At 37.6% G+C, this 23355-nt stretch overlaps 1 protein-coding gene across 1 annotated transcript; it reads left to right on the top strand.

Annotated features, from left to right (window-relative positions):
- Positions 1 to 19446, top strand: tmem161b (transmembrane protein 161B). The gene is made up of 12 exons (XM_030143608.1): positions 1 to 224; positions 7155 to 7258; positions 8322 to 8402; positions 10987 to 11087; positions 11226 to 11382; positions 12976 to 13127; positions 13230 to 13290; positions 13407 to 13547; positions 14406 to 14519; positions 14743 to 14917; positions 15627 to 15723; positions 15819 to 19446. Exons 1-12 carry the CDS (start codon positions 222 to 224, stop codon positions 16112 to 16114), a joined length of 1482 nt encoding a protein of 493 aa, XP_029999468.1. The 5' UTR covers positions 1 to 221; the 3' UTR covers positions 16115 to 19446.
- Positions 19447 to 23355: the final 3909 nt, after the last annotated feature.

The raw sequence follows: 23355 nt of genomic DNA, 5'->3' as shown, positions 1-23355 counted from the left end.
TCTACTGCAGTTAAAAATACTTGGGAACCGAGGTTGAGTCCATTGATTTTTGACGATGTAACACATCTGTGTAATGTTACGGTGACAAAGTGAATGAGAAACCCCTTCATTTTGTGCATAACCATCGTAAGAAGGGCTTATGTGCGCCTCGCCGCTTGATTTCCGACTCGGGGTGCTCAGTGTTGTCGGGGTTGAGTCCGTTTCAGCTGCACTGCATCAACATGGTGAGTGTATCAACGAGCACCTGAGCATAGCGGTTTCCATGGCTTCGCACACTTCACTGATAAAACATCACTAGTAGCATTAAATATGTTGTGAAAATCTGCCGTCTGTTTTGTTTTTAGCATTATCGTATCATCTTTGACGCCTAATCTTAGCTCTTTGGCCAGTGCACTGTATTGTAGCCTGCTAACTGTTAGCTTGTAGCTAAATGAACGTTCACTGCATTTTTGTGATGTATTAAGTATATACTATTTATTGTGGTTATCGACTTTCAACTAATGTTTCCTAGTACTGATATTAGATAATGTGACGCAGGTGTAATGCTGTGGCAGCCCAAATTAATCTTGCTAAGTTAGCAGTTAGCATGCCATTCAGATAGCAGTAGGATACCTTTGTGAACAGTCAAGGTGTGTTCACCTATTCGATCTACTCAGTTTGACCTCAGGATGCCCTCAGAGAACCTGCAAAACCAATTTAACTTAAATATACAAATTAATTAACTTCCCTTTGTTTCTATTCGTTACTGTTAGACTTTGTTGGACATTATAATAATTAGCAGCTTTTTAAAAGTGAAGGGGAATTAAGTGAACCTCCTTAGAGAAATAGACCATAGAGTTATATTCATTGTTATGCTGCTTTATGTTATGATAACGTCATAGTTGCCTTTTTATTGTAATTGTTGCCCCAAATAGTTAAAAAGTACCACACTTCTTTCAGAGTTTTTTCTTCCCCCAAAACATTTCTGATCACTAATCTCCGTGCACAGTAGGTCACATTTGGTACAGGTAATTTTCACTTGAAGGACTGATGACCTATGGGAAATCAAACCTGATTTGAGTTAGTCTATTCCATCTCTTTTTTTAAAATGTATTTTGTATTATTGAGGTCAGTTAGATTGTTTTATTATCCACATTATAACAGTCAAAAGGGAACAGTTAATACGTATCTCCAACAGTTGCAAAGTCTGCTGGATATTAAAATGTGTACTTTTCTTGCACAACACTTTTACACCTATATGTGGAGATGTAGTCAAAATGAATGAAATATTGCAGGCAAGGGTCAGTGTGAGGTTTTGCTGCTTTAAAGTTAGATTCATGGGCAAACTAATAGTTATATACTTGTGCTCTTATGGGTGGTGGGTTATCACTGCAGCTCCTACTCTCCAACCCCCACAGATTTCATTTGGTTGTTGTGTGGAGGGGGTCAAGCAGACTGGGCAAGATAAGGGAGTCCATGCTGGCTCAATTTCCCTCAGGCATGAGATCCTTTCAGGTTCCCCACAGAGAGTGGTCAGCATCTGCCAAAACTGAGGATATGTGTTTTTGACCTATATAACATGACCACTACTGACACAGTGAAAAGTCAGAGAGGTTATCTTTGGCCATGTGTCACATCGGAGCGTATGTAATTGACAACTTAATGGCACCTGCTCCTCCCCCCTGTGACTGTAGAAGAGGTATTGACTTTGGGTTTTGACTCTTACCCCATGCTGTGTGACACTGGGGATCCCCATGACCAATCCAAAATTTAGGTCTACTGTATAAATGCGTACTGCCCCCTGCACTCTGCTGTCTCTGTGGCTCTTCACACCCCAAATTGCACTGATTCAGAACCATATTTAACAACCTCTGTGAGCAGCATTTATGTTTAGTTGTTTTCTTTTTATTACAAGTCAGTATATGTTAGTCAGTCAAGCTAAAGATTATTACTCTGAAATATATTAAAGTAGCCCTACCATATAAAGTACATGTATTTAGTTTTAGAAACCTTCTGAAGGCTGCGCTAAGAGTTGAGACTATAACCCATTAATTTTCACAAGAATGTTGTGTGTCTGAGTGAGAACATCATGACCCAATACTATAAATATCAGTAGAATGTGCATATCAGTTGAGTCACTCGTTTCCTTTTTGTAAATATAGCACATTTTTAAGTAATTACCAGTTGTAATGTTAACCAGGGAATCATATTTTCTTCATTGTTGATATAAATATTTGAGATGAATACATCCCATGAACATGTGTGTGAATGACACATGCTATTCATTAACATTCAAACTTATCAAGTGTAGCCCTGTGTACATGAGATACACATTCACAAAGTTTGGCCAATCAGATAAAGCCCCAGATAGCTGTCACTTACCCTTGTTTTAGCTGGTGGCACCTACATACTTAGTTTATTTATTTATCACAAGTCATATTGTTATCGCAGTATTGAACAATGTTATCTCAAATCAGATTTTTTTATGTGTAGTATATAGTTTATATGAAATGAGCATGTGGGAAGGCACTTTATTGTATTTCCTGTTTTTTGAACCTCTCCACGCATATAACAAAATTGAAGTGTATCAAAAAAAAAAAACAAAAGGTACATGGAAAGCACAGGCATAACTGGTGAAGTTTAGTTTTCGGGTCTGTGTCAGACTTTTCATTCCCAAATCACATCTATGCAACAGAAATAGATCCTCATTTATTCATGAACTCTGTGACGTTTTGGATATTTGTGACTTGTCTTCTGTCAGACCTATTCTATGTCATACAAATGTACTGTCTGCATATGTGCCATGTGGACAAACACAGAGTCCAGCTGACAAAAGTATCACAGTTGAGACTCTGGATTGGGATGGAATAGAATAAATGCTAGAGAATAATAAGAAACAATAGATGTGTTTCTCTCACACATGTTGTATCATGCAGTGTCAATCACTCCTTAAGCTGAGTTTTATTAACAGTTTGCAGCATTAATTCACCATTTTACATAAAGCTAGTTTCTTAATGAATCAATACATCTCAATTGTACAAGAAATGCATTAAACAAAGAGAACCTCGGAATAGTAGATTGTTATTATGACATTAGTCCGTCGATGTAATGGAACTTTGATTAGTCCAATATTATTGATGTACACTGTGGTTAATTGATTTTGCAATCTACATGGTATGTACTACTGAGAGACCGATTAATTGGTTGGCTAACTAATTGCCATTTTGAGATAACTGGCATCAGCCCATTCTTTCACAAGGCTGGTAATCAAAAACATAAATGCAGACACATGCAGTACAAACACTTGCAAGTGTGACCGCAGCAGAACCATATTATTACTCTCCATTTCTGTATGTAACATAAGTGCACTGCAGACATTTACTTCAGAATTGGAATATTCTGGGATTAATAAAGTATTCTGATTAAAAAAAACAAAACAAAACAAAGATGACAGTTTAGTGTCTCAGGGTGTGATAATGGCATTACATATTAGGCGTCTTGTGCTCTGGTTTTTATACAGGGTGGGGAAGCAAAATTTATAATGAACATTTAGTCGTTTTTTCTCAGCAGGCACTACGTCAGTTGTTTTGAAACCAAACATATACTGATGTCATAATCATACCTAACACTATTATCCATACCTTTTCAGAAACTTTTGCCCATATGAGTAATCAGGAAAGCAAACGTCAAAGAGTGTGTGATTTGCTGAATGCACTCGTCACACCAAAGGAGATTTCAAAAATAGTTGGAGTGTCCATAAAGACTGTTTATAATGTAAAGAAGAGAATGACTATGAGCAAAACTATTACGAGAAAGTCTGGAAGATACTATTAAAGAAGAATGGGAGAAGTTGTCACCCGAATATTTGAGGAACACTTGTGTAAGTTTCAGGAAGCGTGTGAAGGCAGTTATTGAGAAAGAAGGAGGGCACATAGAATAAAAACATTTTCTATTATGTAAATTTTCTTGTGGCAAATAAATTCTCATGACTTTCAATAAACTAATTGGTCATACACTGTCTTTCAATCCCTGCCTCAAAATATTGTAAATTTTGCTTCCCCACCCTGTATAATCTGCATCAGCATCATATTGGTCATCAAAAACATGTAGCGGTCAACTTGTAGCATGTGTTGTCACTAAAGCTACCATAAAAGTAGCATACAGGCCTGGCCAAGTGAGTAACGGAGTGAGAAAGCACTGTGCAGCAATACTAATCATTCCATGTCTGTTTTTAAAAATTAATTTAGCAGCAACCATAATAGCTCGAATTGCAGGTCTAAGCAAGTACTTTAACATGCCATTAAGGAATAATAACCAAATATTTAATAAAAACATGAATTTATCATCACTGACAAAGTAACAGAGTGAGGAAAAAGATACAGCAGTTATTCAAGGTTTGGAAAAAATACCAAGAAGTGCTGTACCTCAATGAAAGTGCAGATATTTGGCTTAATATGAGAGTATATCATTTTTTATTTTAGCTTTAAAAGATGTTAATTCATAGTAACAGAGTGAGAATCCAAAAAAGTAACAGAGTGAGGTGTTTGTTCAGTGTGATGCACCATAATAATTATAAAGATTTTATTAAGATTATGGGTAATTTTATCAGTTTTTGGTGACACATGTTTCATTACTATATTTAGTACACATCTTTCTCCTGATTTGTATAATAAATAACATTCAAAATCATTATAGTATTTGATTTATCATGAAATATAAGATTAGACACAGGCATACATTTTGAACATATTTATTTATACATTGCTATTTACATTCTGAATTTATGCTGTATACATTCATTTACAACCTTTACTGTTCTTTATTTACACTGTATTCTCATATATTTTCATATATGTTCAGTTGTAATTCAGGTACAAATTAAATTAACACAGTTTTAGAAACTAGAGATATGTGTATTTCATGCTGAGTAATCAAAAATATTGTTTTAGAGAAAAAATAAATTGACTCTGATGTTCACTTTCACTTGGCCAGGCCCATACACAGCCTATAATCTGATGGAATAGGATATTATGTTGAAAACATGAAGGACATTGGGTGATGAGATCACATGTGTAAACTCTACTAGTGCCAGCCCAGGTGTCAGTCCAGACTTAAAGCTGCTGTTGGAGAAGCAAAAGCTGTTTTATTGGGGATTAGTTTGCTAATTGGTTCTTTCTGCTTGAGTGTGTGCAGGGACAGATACCAATGATTCCTACTGATACTTAAAGTGATAGGCCAACCCACAGACCTTTTCCTACAGTGAGTGGATAAAAGCGCAGCATGATGGGAATGATTCTAGCCTCTTAAGCCTAAGTGAATATTGATCCAAGTGTGCCAGTTTGATATTGAGCTCCTTACATTGCTGAATCTTTGGGTACCTTGTACAGGACTGCTGCCTGTCCAATCTTATGGACACACTGAGGGTAGTGAGGTGTACTGTCAACTACGGATTGTCATACACTTGATAGTAATTGTACATGTGTTGTAGTAGTAGTTGGTCAATTAATAAAGTATCTACAATTGGGCTTAATAGAGCTGATGTATGTAATGTAACAATTATTAAATTTAATCCATGTGGTAATTTATTTTCCTATATATTTTAGAGCAGTGTATGGATGGATGCATATATCTATAGAATGAAATATAATGGGTACATGTCTATGCTTTACACAGTCAAATGAATTTGTCCTGTTTGGGCTCTGCTGTCTTATGTCTAAACAACCACCCTCTACTGTACCATTTCCTGGTACCTGTCTGTTGGAGGTCCATAGGAAAATGATGCAGTACGGATATGGTGGAGCTAAACTGGTGTCATATAGAATTCTGTCCCCCGGGTCACTTTTCTATGTAGAATTGTGACCCGTGGGTCAATTTTCTACTACGGAAAACTGACCCACCCCAAAGAATTTTGACCCCTTATATGAATTTGTCCTGTATATTAATAAAAATGTTCTGATACATTTCTATACCATAATAAGCTTAAATATGTGTATAATTATAAATTTTCACCAGAAACTACTAAATTCATTCATTCATGTAGCCATTGGAGTAAATAATCTGTGTTCATTTTATAGTTGCTGGACATCATAGACATAAACTCTACCCTAAATTATGAAAAAATTGTGAAAAAATTGGTTTTATGTATTTATTTTCTAATACATATATTAGTTTAATAATATTTTTAACAAAAATTATGTACCAACGAGTGGGTGAAAACAGATTGCAGTAAAGGTTATTGAATTTGAATCAATAACAGTTTTTTTGAGTAAATAACAGATGTTAATCATAGATTGATAGATTTGTAATATCATGTGCTTGTACATTTGTGCAGTGCATTACTGTTAATACATTTTTGTGCTTTTCATAACATGTTTTGTGTTTTATTTTTATTTATATATATATATATATATATATATATATATATATATATATATATATATGTGTGTGTGTGTGTGTGTGTATATATGTGTGTCTATGTATATATATCTCAAACTTTTTTTTTTTTTTTTTTTGACTAATTTGGTGATTTATTGGGGATTGGGGATATTTGGCATAAGGGGAATTATATAATAGAAAATTGACCCACAAGTCTCTTTTCTATCTGACACTGACATCACCCAATACAGTTCATTGATTGGGTGATAGAAAAACTAGAAAATAAAACCATAGTTTTTCTGGTTTTCATCTGTTCTTGTTAGTTGTGTCAAGTTCACTGTCGTCATGCTAGGTATTTGGCATAAACTCAGCCTGCTAAGTGAGGGTATGGTTGGCAGTGGAAACACCCGGCTGGCCAGGTTTTACCATTCCAAACCATACCGTACTGTACCAAGCTGAGCTCTATCACTCGGTGGAAACTCACTTTTAGCTCAGCTCTCTGAGCCTAGAGCTGTTTTGCTTATATCCATCTTCCTCACAATATAAACTAAGGATCGTCAGCCTTGTTTTTTTTTTTTCTTTTTTGTGGTTCACAACCACAAATCACTTGAAACCTGTCTGTATTCTCTAATCTGTAAAAGGGCATTTTATGGATTGTGTGTAAACTAGTCTGTGTTTTATATTGTGTTCACATATGTCAGTCAGGTCAAATCTGCGTGGTGTGTTTGATTAACAGCTTTGTGCAATGTCTAATTACTATTTCAATGTCATTTACAACCCCACTTCCTTCACATCCACAGGGTGTGATCGGTGTGCAGCTGGTGGTTACCATGGTAATGGCCAGTGTAATTCAAAAAATCATACCTCATTATTCCTTCGCAAGATGGCTACTTTGCAGTGGCAGGTAACGTAGAGCCCAGTGTGTGCTTTGTGTGACCATTTCTCAAAGTGCTGCAGTTCAGTTTACTGTACTTGCTGTCTGAGACTTTATCAACAATGGGGATCAAACTGTTTATTCAGATAGCAGAATGTTCAAAATGTGCTGGATGGAAGATGAAAAAGAATCATTAAATTATGCTGCACAGACCAAAGGGCATCAAAATATTGGGCTGACCCGAGAGGATGGTGCATAAAAATAAAGTGCACGCCTCATTTCCTCTAATTAGTGCCACATATGTTTTTCAGTAAACAGATTCTTGGAACATACTTAATAATTAATAATTTTTTTTTCTTTTCGGGGCACTGTTGAAACATTTCTTGAAAACTTTTGCCCTAAGCGAGGGGCTTGGAGCATCCCTGCAGAATATTTTGTAATTAATTTTCCATAATAAATAGATGTACAAGGGAAAACAAGCTGTGCTCCTTGTATCCTCGTCTATCACACAGAGGGCTTCTCAAGACACTCTGACAAGAGGGTTTCTAAACAAAGTTAAAGAGGTTGAATAGAATGTTAGTCTTCAAAAGGATGCTCTTAAATTAGCTCTTATATCCAGCTTGGTCCTTAAGGACTAATAACCTTGTTCTTATAAAGCTTTTCTCTGCTTTTTAAATGTGTTAGTCGCTAATGTAAGGCAACACTTTGGGAAATGTTTGTGTGTGTCTGTGTAAGGGAGTTAATCATAAATCTCTGAGCTCTTTTTGATGCTTTGAGTCGAGTTGAAAGAATCGAGACTTGATCCCACTGCTTTCAAAAGCATTTAATGTGATTTTTGTGTTTATTCTGTTAAGCGGTTGTGTAAAAGCAATTTTAGCTTTGAACACAAAAAGCAAGTATATGTACATTTCCCTTGTTTAAACCGTAATCACTTAACCTAATGCAGTTCTCAAAACCAATTGTTTTGTTCTCGAGGTTGTAATAAATGCAAAGAATTTGATAGTATTACAGGAAATCTTGAGCTGTTGGTTTATCTTTCTCTCTTCCTCCTCTGCCCATGATTCCACATCTCTCTGCTTTCCTTTGTTCACAGTCTGCGGTGGTATCAGCACCCTACAGAAGATGAGTTGAGGAGCTTAGCAGGGAAACAAAAAGGACAGAAGAGGAAAGACAGGTAGGTAGTAAGGGAGGGGTACCGGGTGAGGAGGGGGTGTTGGTGGTGGTGGGATGAAGAAGGACTATTGTTTGGGGGTTGGGAAAATGCAGTGGCACAGAGGAGGCACCTCTTTCATCAGAGAGGAAAGAAAAGATGAGAAGCAGGCGGTGGAGATGGATGGAGACCACAGGCATGTCAGCCAAGAGATGAAGCTGATGTGTTTATGTGGCTCATTTAAGGCCTGTTTGAAGTAAGGAGACAGAAGCCTGTTTTTGTTGTTTTGCTCCTTTACGGCTCTTCATTGGGGCTCAGAGAAACTCGGCTTAGAAGTGGCCCTGTCTTGCGGATGTGAGGAAAGTTTGTCCTGCTTTTTGGAGCCATTGCTATTTAGGCTATTTTAGGGGATGACAGTTTAAAAGGATTGCATCCATTCTGAAATCAAAGTTTCCCAACAGCATTATATCTTCAAAGTGGTCAGATGTCAAGCTTTGATTGTGGAAGATGATTTTCCTGCAAGACTACTTTGCAATTCAAAAAGCAACTCTCCAATTTTTTTGAGGGCTGCAGGTGGACGTTTGAACCATATGTTGAACACATGAATTTAGTGCTTTTTCCTTTGTCCTTTTTAAAAAGCGAATTTAAATTAAAGTCACAACTGAAAGTAATCCTTACTCTTCCACATGGCGTCGAACTCCTAACGCTACGGTTTTGTACCAAAGTCCTTTCTCTGACCCTGTATGAGGCAGGTCAAGTCTCTCCAGCGCCACATGTTCAGTAATCCCTCGAAGAAAAAGATGGACCACTGTCCTTTTGCCTGCTCATGCCATGCAGCTCCGTTCCTTTTGTTAACAGTCTGACTCCCTCAGTAAGGGGTGAAGCTGAGCCCCTTTTTCTCCTGTCAGGTGCCTCAAAGATGAAATCTGTCCAGGGCATGTTTGGCCCTAGAGTCTTACAGTGGTATTGTGCTGTGAATCCAGCGCACACACAGGGCTGAACAAACAAAGCCCAGAAACTAAGGAGGCCCACCAGACTGTTCCTCCAGCCTAAAGAACAGCCCTCCATTCGCCTGCTGTTAATGGTTTAGCGCTGCCTGTGTCCTTCCCCCTTTGGTCACAGAACAGTCCTGTTGCTGCAGAATAAGTAGGAAAGGTCATTTTTTTTAAAATTTGCAAAGCGTACGTCTCTTACCAAATAATCTGCAGTAAAAGTAATAATTCTAACAGCACATTATTAGCACAAACGGGCTCGTACACTCCTATTTTCTGCTTAGGTATAAAAGCTCAGACTACCCTATTGTTAAACCAAAATACCCTTAACTTACAGCGCCTTTTTACCTTAAAACTTTAATATGTAACATTTCTCCATTTTAAAAAAAACCCTCCACAAATAAGATCTTGCGTCATATGTTTTGTTGGCTTGCATTGGCATTATATCAAATATGTTAAAATGATATTATTGTGTAGCTTTTTCATTAGAATGAAAGGATATAATGTGAATGTATTTCACTGGGTTTTTTTATATTATGTGATGGTAACTTTAAGGTCCGATCAAGCAAAAGTGAACATCAACATGAAAAAGTAAATTTGCACACATCGGGTATTAAGTGGGCTCATTTTTTTAGCTACAGGTTTCTGTTTTATGGAACTGTTATCCTTTTTAAAATATCACTTACACAGTACAGGAGAAGTTCCCAACCTTCTGCTAGGCTGCATTAAATTAACAAAAAGACATGCAAAAGACTGTTCATTACATTGAGAAATTTAAAATCTGGATGATGAAGTTTGTGGATTCATACACTGGTCACATTTAAAAAGACTATCTGTGAACTGTTACCGAGAAATTACTCTGTATTTGTCCTTTACCTATATCAGTATGTACCAGCACAAGTTGTAAATAACACTGTGTTAGTATTAAACACATTAAATAAAGCATTGTGATTATATCTGGCTTGTTGTTTTAAAGAATAAGTCAACATTTTGGGTGATGCATACAATGGTAAAGAGTCGTCCACGTGTTACTATGGCAACCTGTCCACATGTTACCACATTCTCACGTCAATAAAACAGAGACTTTTCAATATTTTACTCCACAGTTTATTTTCAGCATAGTTGAACATAATATCTAAAAGGTTTTGTCCTACTTGATATCAACTTCTGTAGAGAACTACATGTTTTGAATGTTTGCGTAAAGCTTAAAAATTGATGTCCGTTTCAAGTCCACATGTTACCGAGCAGTAATTTGACATTTTTCACCTAAAAATTTTATCTCCCCAAATTGTGTTTCTTATATATATATACACACACTTTTTAATACCTACTCAAATATGTAAAATACATTCATATAAGTTACTCTGCTTACATGACAGAGACTGTTGAACACATGTTACCGCTTGATGGTCTATAAACATGATTCCTGCTCAGATGTTCTGAGACAATGGTGGGAAAACATGTCCCATCATCTGTGTGTTTTATTATTTCTTTGCTTGAAAGGACATAATACATTTACAGTACACTTAACCTTACTTTAAATTCCTGGTTGTAATTTGTATTCTTTTTTTTTTCCTCTTACCTGCACCTTGTCTGTTCTGTCCTCTTTGTCCTAGGAAATACAATGGTCACATAGACAACAATAAGCCACTAACAGTCCCCAAGGACATAGACTTGCAGCTGGAGACAAAATGCATCACAGAAGTGGACACATTAGGTATAAATGTCTTTGATATGTGTCTGTTGAAGAAAATTTCTTGCAGATCATTCACTCAAATGCTCTCATGTGTGTATGTATAGTGCCTTACATGTTTTATTGAGTATTTGGGTTTAATTATTCCCTTTGTGTTCCCAGCATTGCACTACTTCCCAGAGTTTCAGTGGTTGGTGGATTTCACAGTGGCTGCAACTGTGGTCTATCTAATAACAGAACTCTACTACAGTGTGGCTCAGCCCTCAGGAGAGATGAACATCAGTGTGGTCTGGTGCCTGCTTGTGCTCGCCTTTGTCATGTATCCTTACAGCAGTCGGCTTTTGCATCATGGTTAGCCCGTTTTATCAGACATTCCCTTTTTTTTAACAGCACTGTACTGCACTTTAAATTGCTCTGCATCACATCTGTGTGTACTGTAGGTGGTTTGTATTTCTCTCTGAACAAACCTGCTTTATTAAGTGGAAGTGTTTATTAATTCAAGGCAAATATACTGTAGTTATGTAGTGTTTTGCTTGTAACTACATTAGATCTGACACTGCAGTATAAGGGTTTTCCTCTGCATCCACTTCTGAAGTCTTAACCACCATCCTATATGCTGTATGTCATTTATAAACATCTTTTTGTCTATAAGAGGGGCCAGGTCATTTCAGCCTGATTGTACAGATGCAGCACTAGCTGTTAGAGGCTATAAAATGACTGCTAAAGCTCCTACTGGCTTTACTGCCTGCTCCTTTATGCTCCACGGCTACCTGCTATTTTGCTACCCTGAATGATGGTTAAATAATATGCATTATCCTTGCCACCAACCACAGGGATCAATCTTTCCAGTCCTTCTGGTCGGGCCCAGCTCACCACGGTCAGATGGTGTGTCATTTCTGCCTACATTGAAGATTGGAGTCCCACTTTTCCGAGCCCAGCAGAGCGATATGCTTAGGGAAAAGGACAGACCAGGGAGCAGATGAAATGGGACTAGCTAGATGAAGACGAGGAGATACTATATACGTGTTAATGGGATACTTGATTTCAGTTTTCTTCTGTCACCTCTGATGATACGTTTAAGACCTGCAGAACAGACCTGGTGCTCTGATAACACTTACTGATGACACTGGCCCTTCAAGGCAAAAACCAGCATCACATATCTGTCCAGTGATTTTTACTAAATTCACAAATGCGTGGTATAAATACTCACATGTTAAGCTAGTACAACTCGCTTGTTTAAGGGCACATTCATGTTGCATATAAAAAGACACCTACCTTATAATAAGTCAAACCTGGTGTTTTTTTTCCCCTCCCCTTCAGCTCAGCACTGGTTTGAACCTGTCCAGTTAGTGGTTATGTTGCCATTTTCTCACTAGTCAATAAGGGTCAGAAGAACAAAGAAGACTTGGATGGAATGAAAGAGTGCAGAAATTGGCACGCTGTCACCTGAAATCTAGCAGAAACAGGGAGTTTCATCTCCATGGACACCAGAGTTCTGTTCTGAAACATGTTCTGTCATTTGCCATGTGATAATCAAAGGTACTGTGTTAAGTACTGTTACATCAGTGGGGTGTACTTTTACCCACACAAACTGTGCATCTGCAATGTAGCGCAGCAGTATTGTATTATTATTATTATTATTATTATTATTATTGTTATTATTGTTAATATTATTAGTGGTAATATTATTAATAGTATTATGAGGTGTAGTTGTTTAGCACACTGCCTGTAAACATGCATTAGCCGCAGGTGAAATTTGTCGGTACTGTTTCACTTGATTGCTGACATTTTCCTGTTTACCTTGAATCTGTAAAAGGCATTGAAAATGTATCAGCAGGGCTGTTTGGGTGTGTTTTATACACCAGTCTGAGTGTGCTTCAAGAGTTGTTTTTCCTTGACTCTGTCCTTACAGTAAGACCCTTTTCTCTCTAACGGCACACTACTTTAAGCTGGAGGAAGGAGGCGAGCGCTCACTCTGCATTACTTTTGCTTTTTTCTTTTTTGTCAAAGCCATGGCCATTCTCATAGTCACTGAAAACTACCTGGAATTCGGTCTGGAGACTGGTGAGTGTCATTCCCCATTACCCATCAGCTGACTCAGTAACCTAATTGTATTGTTTTCGCTCTCGAGAATCGGTCATCTTTAGACCATTTCTTCATTTGTAGGTTTTGCAAACTTCTCTGACAGTGCTCTACAGTTTCTGGAGCATCAGGGCTTAGAGTCCCAGTAAGTTCAATATCCGTATTCTCACAGTATCGCTTTATTTTGTTTTCTCTGACTTCATGAATTCTTAATGATGCATGAAACTACTGTAGTATCTCACTATGTTTCTTCCTTCACAGGGGTCCCATATCTAAACTCACCTTCAAACTGATCCTGGCTCTGCTCTGCTCCCTGATTGGAGCATTTCTAACTTTCCCTGGTCTGCGATTGGCCCAGATGCACCTAGATGCACTCAATCTGACCACAGCCAAATTTACACAGTGAGTTCTCTGAAATTATCGTCTTCACATTTGGCTCTGCTCATGTATTTTTCATTGAATATATTTGATACCTCACTTATTCTTAATAATTGCGTAGAGGAGGTGGAAAGTCATGGTTGTGTTGTTGAAACATATTCACAATTTGTTATATCATGTTTGGTTTTTTTTACACTTGAATTAATACACATGGTGCTCAAATATGCCACAAATACAGAGCTGAAATAATACTATCCAATGTGACCAGGGAGTACTGTGAGTCCTTAGTCTACTGCACTTGCACTTGTCTCCGACTACTCAGTGTGTGTGTCACATACGAAAGCGCACCCTGTGAGTCAGATGAAGACGGCACATTTCTATTTCTGAACTCACTGGGTGGCATGTCTACGACCATGATAGGGGGTACAGAGCAGGGAGCACGTCACATCCAGATAATCCACTTTGGCATAGCAGACTCTCCAAAATGGCCTCCTCTTCCTTTTCCCTCGTGACTGCCTTGAGCTTACATCCTCAGACCCTGTCACTAGCAGGGATTATCTGCAAGCCTTCCAAATCTATGCTTTGGATATCTCCTTACCCGTTACCGAGGACAGTGTTGATAATATCAACCTTGTTTTTTACTATATTAAACTAAAATGCAGCGTACAAAACAAAGATGTCCTTTTTCCAAACGCATATACGTGGAAGATGAATGGGAACAATTGAAACTATATCCCATAATTGTTTGTTTTGCTGGTATAATTTCTTTATATAGGGTTTGGTTTATAGAGACACGTGATTTAACTGTCATTCTGCACTAAACCATTGTTACAAATTTACTTAATGGAGCAAATGTTCTCTTTTTCTTTTGGATTTCTATAGGACTCTGCTTCATATCAACTTCCTGTCACCTCTTATCATGGTCCTGCTCTGGGTGAAGCCCATTACCAAGGACTACATAATGAACCCCACTCTGGGAAAGGAGAGTGTGCCTTTGTAAGTAAAAGTAATAGTCTTGTGCTTGTCATCTCTTCTGTAGGAAAAGTAACAGTATTAGTTACAGAAAAGTTTACTTTCATTTCTGTCTATTAATTCTGCTCAATGTGCAGAGACAGTGACCTGAGAGGTAAAATGGAAATCCATCCAAACGATGGAACAGATGCTTTGATGTGTAGAGTAAAGTTGTCATCCCTACATCATCTCTCTTCATTCATATCAGGATGACTGAGCAGACGTATGATACATTACGGTTATGGGCCATCATACTGCTGTGTGTGCTCCGGCTCGCTATGATGCGACAACATTTGCAGGCCTACCTCAACCTAGCCCAAAAGGGTGTGGACCAGATGAAGAAGGAGGCGGGACGCATAAGTACCGTTGAACTGCAGAAGATGGTAAATTAAATAATCATTTGTATCAAGAAATAAACACAAATAGTTAAAGGAGGTAATTGAATAAATGGGGCAACATGATGATGTAGTGGTTAGCATTTCTGTCGCACACAGCCACTAAAACATGGCGGTGTGTGTGTATATGTGTAGGTTAATTCTCCTGTCAGTTCACTTCACCAGGGTGTTGATGAAGGCCTGGAATTGGTCCCCAAGCACCTTTTAATGGTAGCTCACTGCTCCTAATGTGCTTAGTGCTAATGCTAATTAATAATGCTTGTGTTGGGTACTGTATATATTAGGACTGATAAAGTACAGAGACCAAATTTCCCTATGAGGATAATAAAGTTGATGACCTTAAACTTAATTTTATTATTTTACTTATTTATTTTGATCAAGGTCTTTTTTTATCTTCAATTTTCAAATGTATAACATACAACTTGAACATGAAACCATTGTATACAGTTCCGATCCAACTGCCCCCCCACCTACTCCATCCACCCCAAGTAGTGGACCTTTAAGTTTATACAGTTGGACACAGCATACTTGCATACAAGAATATATAAACCCCCTTCAAATATATGTACAGACACATACATATATATGTATACATATTAGATTTTTTTTCAATGAACCTAGAAAGTCATGGCACTTGATAGTTTAGAAAATCTTGCTTCATGAAGTCATCAATAATGTTTCCTCTTATCGCTTTCAGGTTGCACGTGTTTTTTACTACTTGTGTGTAATCGCACTACAGTATGTGGCACCATTAGTGATGTTGCTGCATACAACTTTGCTGCTAAAAACCTTAGGTGAGTGACTATTAAATTATTTTTTTCCCCACATTTGGATCTTATCATTTCACACAAGCTGCAGCTATTTCCTTCGTACCTTATTTATGTTCCAGGTGGACACTCCTGGGTGGTCTATCCTCAAGAAGACCTGCCTTGCACCCAAGAAATGGACTTGGACGCTGCATTGGGGGCAGCACCAAACGCAGCCCCAACACCAGCTTCAGTGGTAGAAACAGGAGCTCGGGCGTCAGTTGTCCAGCTGTCAGTGGCCCTGGGAGGCCTGCAGACTGTCTTCAGCCCCTCGCTTTTCCGGGGCCTCTTCTCATTCTTTACGTGGTGGATTGCCGCCTGCCTCTTCTCAACATCCCTCTTTGGCCTCTTCTACCATCAGTACTTAATGGCAGCATAGCATCGTCAACCAAGCAGTGGCAACCAGTGTGATCAGACAGGCAAGTGTAAGGGAGCAACAGAGGCCTACTGATGACTCTGCTCCACAACTCCTCCCTCCCTCTGTCCACCTCATAATGACCGACCATATCATCAGAGCCCCTGGTTCAACTTGCAGTGCTTCCTTCACAGACGACTCTGTGAACTCCTCTCACTGTTTTTACTACTGTGACCACAGCATTTTTTTTTTTTTTTTTTGGAGAGCAAATAAAGATTTATAAACTTTAATATAGACTGATTACAAATTAGAATAGTATTTGTCAGTGTTGTTGGCACAGTAACGGAATGATTGGTCATGTTTTTTTTGAACGTAGAAGGTAAAATACTGTATGTTGGACTGATCGCAACTAATTACACGTCATCAGATGAGGTGTGGCAGTTTTAGGGGAGCCAATACGGAGACAAATAATTTCTAATAGTGGTTTAATATCCTTCATATGTGATTAAAAACTTTTTACGCCTTAACCAAACCTTTAAATTACATGATGCATGTCAGAAAGAGTCACATTTTTTACTCGTGGTTGTTTATTGGAAAATTCTTTCTATATTGATGCTCACTAAGACCCTTTGAAACTAGAGTTTACAGTGGATTACAGCAGAATATCATGAAGTTACTTTGGGGATGGGATATGTAGAGCTCTGATGTTTCATATTTTTAATGTTTTTGTGAAGGGAGTTCACATTAAGGGTCATGGAGCTATCGCAGTTCACAGTACTACTGATTTAATGTCAATGAAACTACATTTAGGTTTAAATTTTTTTTTTTTTTAATCTAAATTAACTTTGTTTTTTTTTTCCTCCCTCTTTCTCTGTTTGACTACGTTGTAAGAAGTACTGCCACACCTAGGCCACTCTTAATATCCTAAGGTCAAAACAGCCCAGTTTCCTCAAATTCCCAGATGTCATTGCCACGGACCTCAAAGCTATCAGAAGTCTTAAAATGATGCAAAAAGGACAATGCATCCATGTTTGTAGGAGGAGGAGGAAGGAGCAACATAAGGATATTCCAGAAATGTCTTATTGGAATGAGCTGTAAGCTGACAATCGCATCCGTTGGCGAAAGATGGCTAGAGAATCAACGACCCCCCCCCCCCCCCCCCCCCCCAAAAAAAAAAAAAAAAAAAAAAGAGCTGTGCCTGTAGAGGAGAGAGTGGAGACGTCAAGCTCATGGGAAGACGTCTGGCTGACTGGAGACGAGTGTATTTAAATATGTCTGACTCTGCCATCAAGGACAAGTCCTGGTGTTGAATGAAAGGCGTTCCAATAGAGTTGTGATTTTTAATTTGCATTAAAACCTGAGCCATTTTAGAGGAGGCGGGAGAATGTTTAGCTCTGTTTGAGCAGCGTGATGATGTAAAGGGAGGACAGCACTTAAGGCTCAGTCATGGTATGTGCTCGTGTCTGTGTCTGTCTGCATGTAATGGATCTCTGTTGTAGGTCAGCTGTAATCTGAAAGGGCATTGTGATCAAGAGGAGATGATGTCAACTAGTGTTGATAAGCTAACGCCTTTTTCTTTCGTTTTTAGTTTTACCCATCTGTTTGCTTTTTAAATGTTTTAGAACAAGCTTTTTATTTTTTTTCTAATGGTTCAAATGTGGGTCTGTAAAACTTTTGATTTTTTTTTTTTTTTTTAATGGTGCCAAGTGAGTGTGTTCCCCCTTTTTCCAGCAGTTGTAGATCGGTTTCTGAAACTACAACCCTGGGGCCTTCAGTTTCCCGTAGATCCATACTGACAGAGAGGCTTTGAATTGCTGCTGTGCACAAAAGAATATAACGGTATTTTCAGTGTTCGCATACTGTCTTTTTTTTTTCTTTTTTTTTTTTGTGGTGGGTTAATGTACGCACAACAGCCATGCTGATGAAGCACTGGGCCGTCATGGTTATCCGGTCTATTCAGGAATGTAAGGTGCCAGAGTAATTACAGGTCACATTCTTCTTGTCATCTGGCATTTTCTTTCTTCTTTACATTTCTTAATGTCATAGAGCTGAATTGTGGCTCTACAAGTTTTGTACAGAACATGTTTTCAGAAGTCCAGCAGCACTATTTCACATTTCCGAGTTGCTATGTTGAAAGTCTTAGTTTGTGTCGACTTTAAATGGGGGAATATGCACATAATGAATGTATCAATCCTGCCTAATTTTCCAATTGTTTTCATGAAAATTCTTTCTACACCCGGTTGATTTAAACCCCCTAAAACCCTGCACTTCTAATCTCTTACCTTGTCTACTACCTGCTAACTGTACCTGTCAAAAATCACACTTTTCCTAATGGTATTTTGTTCTTTTTTTTTTTTTTTAAATAACTGATATGTCAGGGCCTGTAAACATTTCTAATTTTAACAGCTTTTTTTTTTTTTTTTTGAGTGCATGATGACCTAAATCAGTTGTGACAATGTGTTTGACAAATCAGTTTCTGATTAACTTTCTTTTGTTTTTCTAATTTTATTTTAACAGTCTGTCAGTTGAGAAGTAGCTGGGATACTTTCAGAGTTTATTGGCCTGATGAGGCACTGTTTCTTCCATTTGTCACCATGAAAAGTGTTTTATTATTCATTGTTGATTTCATGAAGTAACATACACACGTTCTTTCATGTATTTATTTCTGCTTTTAGATTTTTGTCTTAAATAAATTATGTTCTTTACTATGCCTTTTTTTTTTGGAAGGGTCTTTAAATCATGACTGCTGTCATGTCAGGCTTCACATACAGTATAGCTTTACAACAGATTATTGGATTGTCCTGTGGAAGACTTCCTCTAGGTATGTATTTTTGTGAACGGCAGATTAACTCTAAAGATCCCTAAATCTGTATTACTCCTAAATTAATTAATTTGTTGGTCACACTCCTCGGATACTAGCAATTATGACCAAAGAGAGAAGCTCAGTTTGTGTATTTCTTTCACAATTGGCCACTGTGACAGCAACTGAGTAGAAGTTAATGATAATCCGTACTGTGCAAGAAAGTGACCGACATCTTCAGAAATTACAGCTCACCAAAGACGTGCCAGTTCACCAACCGCCCATTCGACTGACTCCCTCTTGTTGAACCGCTTTTTCTCTCCTTTCCTTTAGATCATAACAGCAGTGTAAGTTCTCCAAATGGTTCTGAGAACAATAAGCAAGCGTTGGCATGTTGTGTGTTACAAAACGGTTCACTTGTTCTAGACAGTTCTGTACATAACAAGAAAAGAATCTCACAAGATAATGATTTTCTAACAGATGAACAACGCTGATTTTATACCAAGTTAGAGTGTGAAAACTGTCAATTACTTGAATAAAGTGGTGGTGATTTTTATCTTTTTGGCTTTTACTTGAGAGCTTATTTTTTTGTGGCATGGTTTCATCACTGAACATGTTAGTGCCCCCACCCCAAAAAAAGTGGTGATAATAACGATGTTCGATACCATGGATTTCCTTTTTGATCCGATACCGAGTAAAATTCAGACTGGTATCGGTGATACCAATCCGATACCGATATTTTGTAGAAATACACTAAATGACTGGAAAATCATATTTATTTCAAATCATAACTTCATAAACAACACAAGACATGAGAATAATTATTGTTTAATTATTAAGAACTGTTATAAAAAAAAAATTTAAAAAAATAGGACCGATGGCCTTGTAGCTTACCGGCCAAATTAAAAGCTTTGGGAAATGTATCCAGATGCCATTTATTATCACCCAGTTATGTGTATTTATTATATTACAGAAATAGCCCATGTTTTGGTCATATTCCAATCAGATCTGTAAAAAATTCAAATTCCAACTTGATATCATTGATACTGATTTATTGGATCAATCCACTTCCTATCTGTTATAATGGGAAAATTTTTCAAAGTCGCACCAAATCCAGAATCCGATCTGGATCGAAATAATTTCAATACCTTGTGTTGACATCATCATACAGAAGCTGTATACCAAGTTTGAAGTCAATCAGAACTGGAGTTTAGGAGAAGAAGACAATTTAATATTTTCCCCATAACGGCCCATGTTCAATTTTCTGTAAGTTCCCAGATCCAGAAGAAGATCCTGATCAGCATGTGGACATTATGTTTTGGTCATCTCCCCATCAGGGCTGGACTGTAGAAATTTACACTAGTTATCATTTATATTTACTGAGTTATTGCATCCATCCACTTCCTATGTCTTATAATGGGGAAATTTTTCAAAGTCGCACTAAATCCAGAATCGGATCCGGATCCAAATAATTTCACTAACTTTTGTTGACATCATCATAAAGGAGCTGTATACCAAGTTTGAAGTCAATCGGAATTGTAGTTTCGGAGAAGAAGACAATTGAAAGTTTTGTAACAGATGACAATAGCTTAGGGCAGGTAAGCTAAAAATGAAAACTTGCATATTAATTCATGGTACATGAACATGTTCACATGAAACATAAAAATACTGAACATTTAACACTTAAACAAAAGCATCCAGCACAGACACTTTCCCTCATTCACAAGTTTTTGTAAAGGAACAATAGCATATTTACTGTTTTCTCCTTTAGTCTGTTCTGTTTTTTGCTCAGTACAGACTGAGTGAGCCAAGTGTGACGCAATACACACTGACCCAGGTGGAAGAAGAAGTAGTTCCCATCTATCGCGTATCATTTGGACAAGATTCCAGTAGTTTAGTTACTTTCCACTGTGTTCCTGATATACATTACCTCAAATGACCAAAGTATCGATAGTTTGATTTGTGAATCAGTTCTAGAGTGTAAAGGTCTGGTATTGGAGATATTAATATTTCAGTATCGATCTGCATATCACTAGGTGACATACTCCACTAAAGTTCACATTCTGGATCTTGAGCTATGGTATAATTCCACAGAGTTGTGGCTTTTATAAACCTTGCTGTTATGTGGTCTAGAACACTCATAAACAGGAGGTCCTTCTCAACCATTGCCTTAAAATTTTCATTTATTCACCTTTTTTTTTTTATTCTTCAAGGGCTTGTGCTAGGTTCCAAGCAATGTTTTTTTTTTTTAATCTAAACTTAAGTCTTTGTGTGATTTTTCCTCAATAATACGATAACTGTGTTTCAGCATGATATTTATAAAATACATCCTGCAAACTAGCATTGATTTAGGCAGTCAATGGCCAACAATTTGCTTTCCTTAGTGTGCCAGGGCTATTGTGGAAAAGGTTAGCAGAGTATATAGAGGGATGAAATTACAATTACACTTTCAAACTCCTCTTAATGCATACTATTCTCTGGGAATAACATTGGGCCAGTTAACACAGGCATTGAGTGCCATTCTTCACATGAGCGGGAAATTCGGCCAATGCATTCATTCATAGGTAGACAGATCAATAAGACAGCTTCCAAAACAAACCAGTGGAGAGGTTCTTTTATTCCTCTTGAGTGGGCCCTATTCACTGAGGTCCCTTCTCCACAGAGCTGTGTGGAGCTCCAATTCAGGAAGAGGAGCAGAACACCCCCCCACCTCCCCACGCCTGTGTCCCCAAGCCCAGCCAGTAGAAGTAAGGACCTTCTGGAGGAGTGAGAATATAATAGGGTGCTTTCTGTCTGACACAGAATCCCACCGTCATGTCGATTTTGAGAAGCAGCAGCTATACTTCATGACTGACCTGACCTTGTGTGATGAATGGTCTAAAAGAGAACACTTTACATCGCTTGAACTCCTCTGACCTGTTTTTCATTTTTACTTTCAATACAATGGGTCCTGAAAATTATGACAAAAATAAGAAAAACACAAGTCCGCCTGCTGCACGAGTACCAATTACACACTGGTTGAGTGAGATCAGTGCGTTCCCATCACCTTAAATGTAATACATGCAATTATTGTCTTTTATTACCATGACAACAGCTGAAAAGGAAGCACAAAACACTGGAGTACCTTTAGCTGCAGCAAACCATGAACTTCTGGAAAAGTGACAATTCATACAAAAAGAGACAATAGTTATGAAGTTTATTTATTTTTACAAAGCATGAAAAACAAAGACATCATTCAACATTCAAGTAATAATTTTGTTGATAAAGATGTGATCTTTTTGACACAGTGCAAATTTAGGAACAATTTACAGTCCATTTATGCTGCAACGCTCAAAGAAAATTATGACAAAGAAAATTTTCACATGAGGAATAGAAAATAACAGGAGGAAATAATACACAAAGAAGATAACAGGATAAACTGTTTTTTTTTTCCAATGGTCGATACACACACACACACACACACACACACACACACAAAACATGATACACAAAGTATTTAAATGCATTTTTGTGAATGTTCCACCAGAGTCGCAGACAGTGATTCTGACCCATTCATCATTCTCATTCGTGAATATGGAAAATATTGTTCAGTTATAAAGCTGCCCGTTTTACGACCCAATTAAGTAAAAGTTGCACCAGAAGGGAAAAAAAAGAAGGAAGAAACAGAGATAATCCTCTGACCAAGCAAAGTACATTTAAATCTTGTCATGGTTCAAATTTGAGGTCCACTGCCTCGTACTAGAAATATGAAATGGCTGACTGCCCTCATGGTAATCACCACTGCTTTTACATTAATTCTTCTCCAGATGAACATTGTTCCTTTGGGGTTTCCGTGCTTCATTGTTGTAGGCCTTTAATTAGCAGCTTCCTGATAGACACTGTGCCACAGACAGAGCTATAGTACAGCTTCTTCACAAGAGCGTGTGTCTGTATGAATTCATTTATTTACATTAAAATGCATTGCCTCTCTTTACAGCTTACAGTAAACAAACCCTATTTTCATTTTTTGTAATTACACATAGACTTAGCTTATTAGAATTTACCTGACACCTTTTATATGAGAATTAAAACGACCTATGTTGAGTACAGCTTATCATCCTCGCCCGCATCTGAACAATGGTGCATCTTTTGTGTCCTTTCATAAATACTGGCACAGAAACGAACACTTTTGGCATCAACCTTTAACACTGAGCAGGAGCATTTGTTGGCATTAATTTTATTTATCTATACTATTTAAATGCAATTTCCTTTGGCTTTATATTATTTTTTGAAAAGCAGCATGCTCTAATTATTGTACCTCTTGCATATATAGTCTACTACTTATTACAAAAATATTGTGGTTAAATCAAAACTGTACTGTGAAACAAATTTATTAACAAAAGCAGCAGCACTATGCACAGCCCCATCTGTGCTTCCATTACTGCAAAGGTGGGATATTAAGCTCTTAGTATAATTTAAAGGAATC

Source organism: Sphaeramia orbicularis, chromosome 9 (genome assembly GCF_902148855.1).
Source record: "Sphaeramia orbicularis chromosome 9, fSphaOr1.1, whole genome shotgun sequence".
Lineage (NCBI taxonomy): Eukaryota > Metazoa > Chordata > Actinopteri > Kurtiformes > Apogonidae > Sphaeramia > Sphaeramia orbicularis.
Note: the sequence above shows the minus strand (reverse complement) of the source record. Positions and strands in the feature narration are given on the sequence as shown.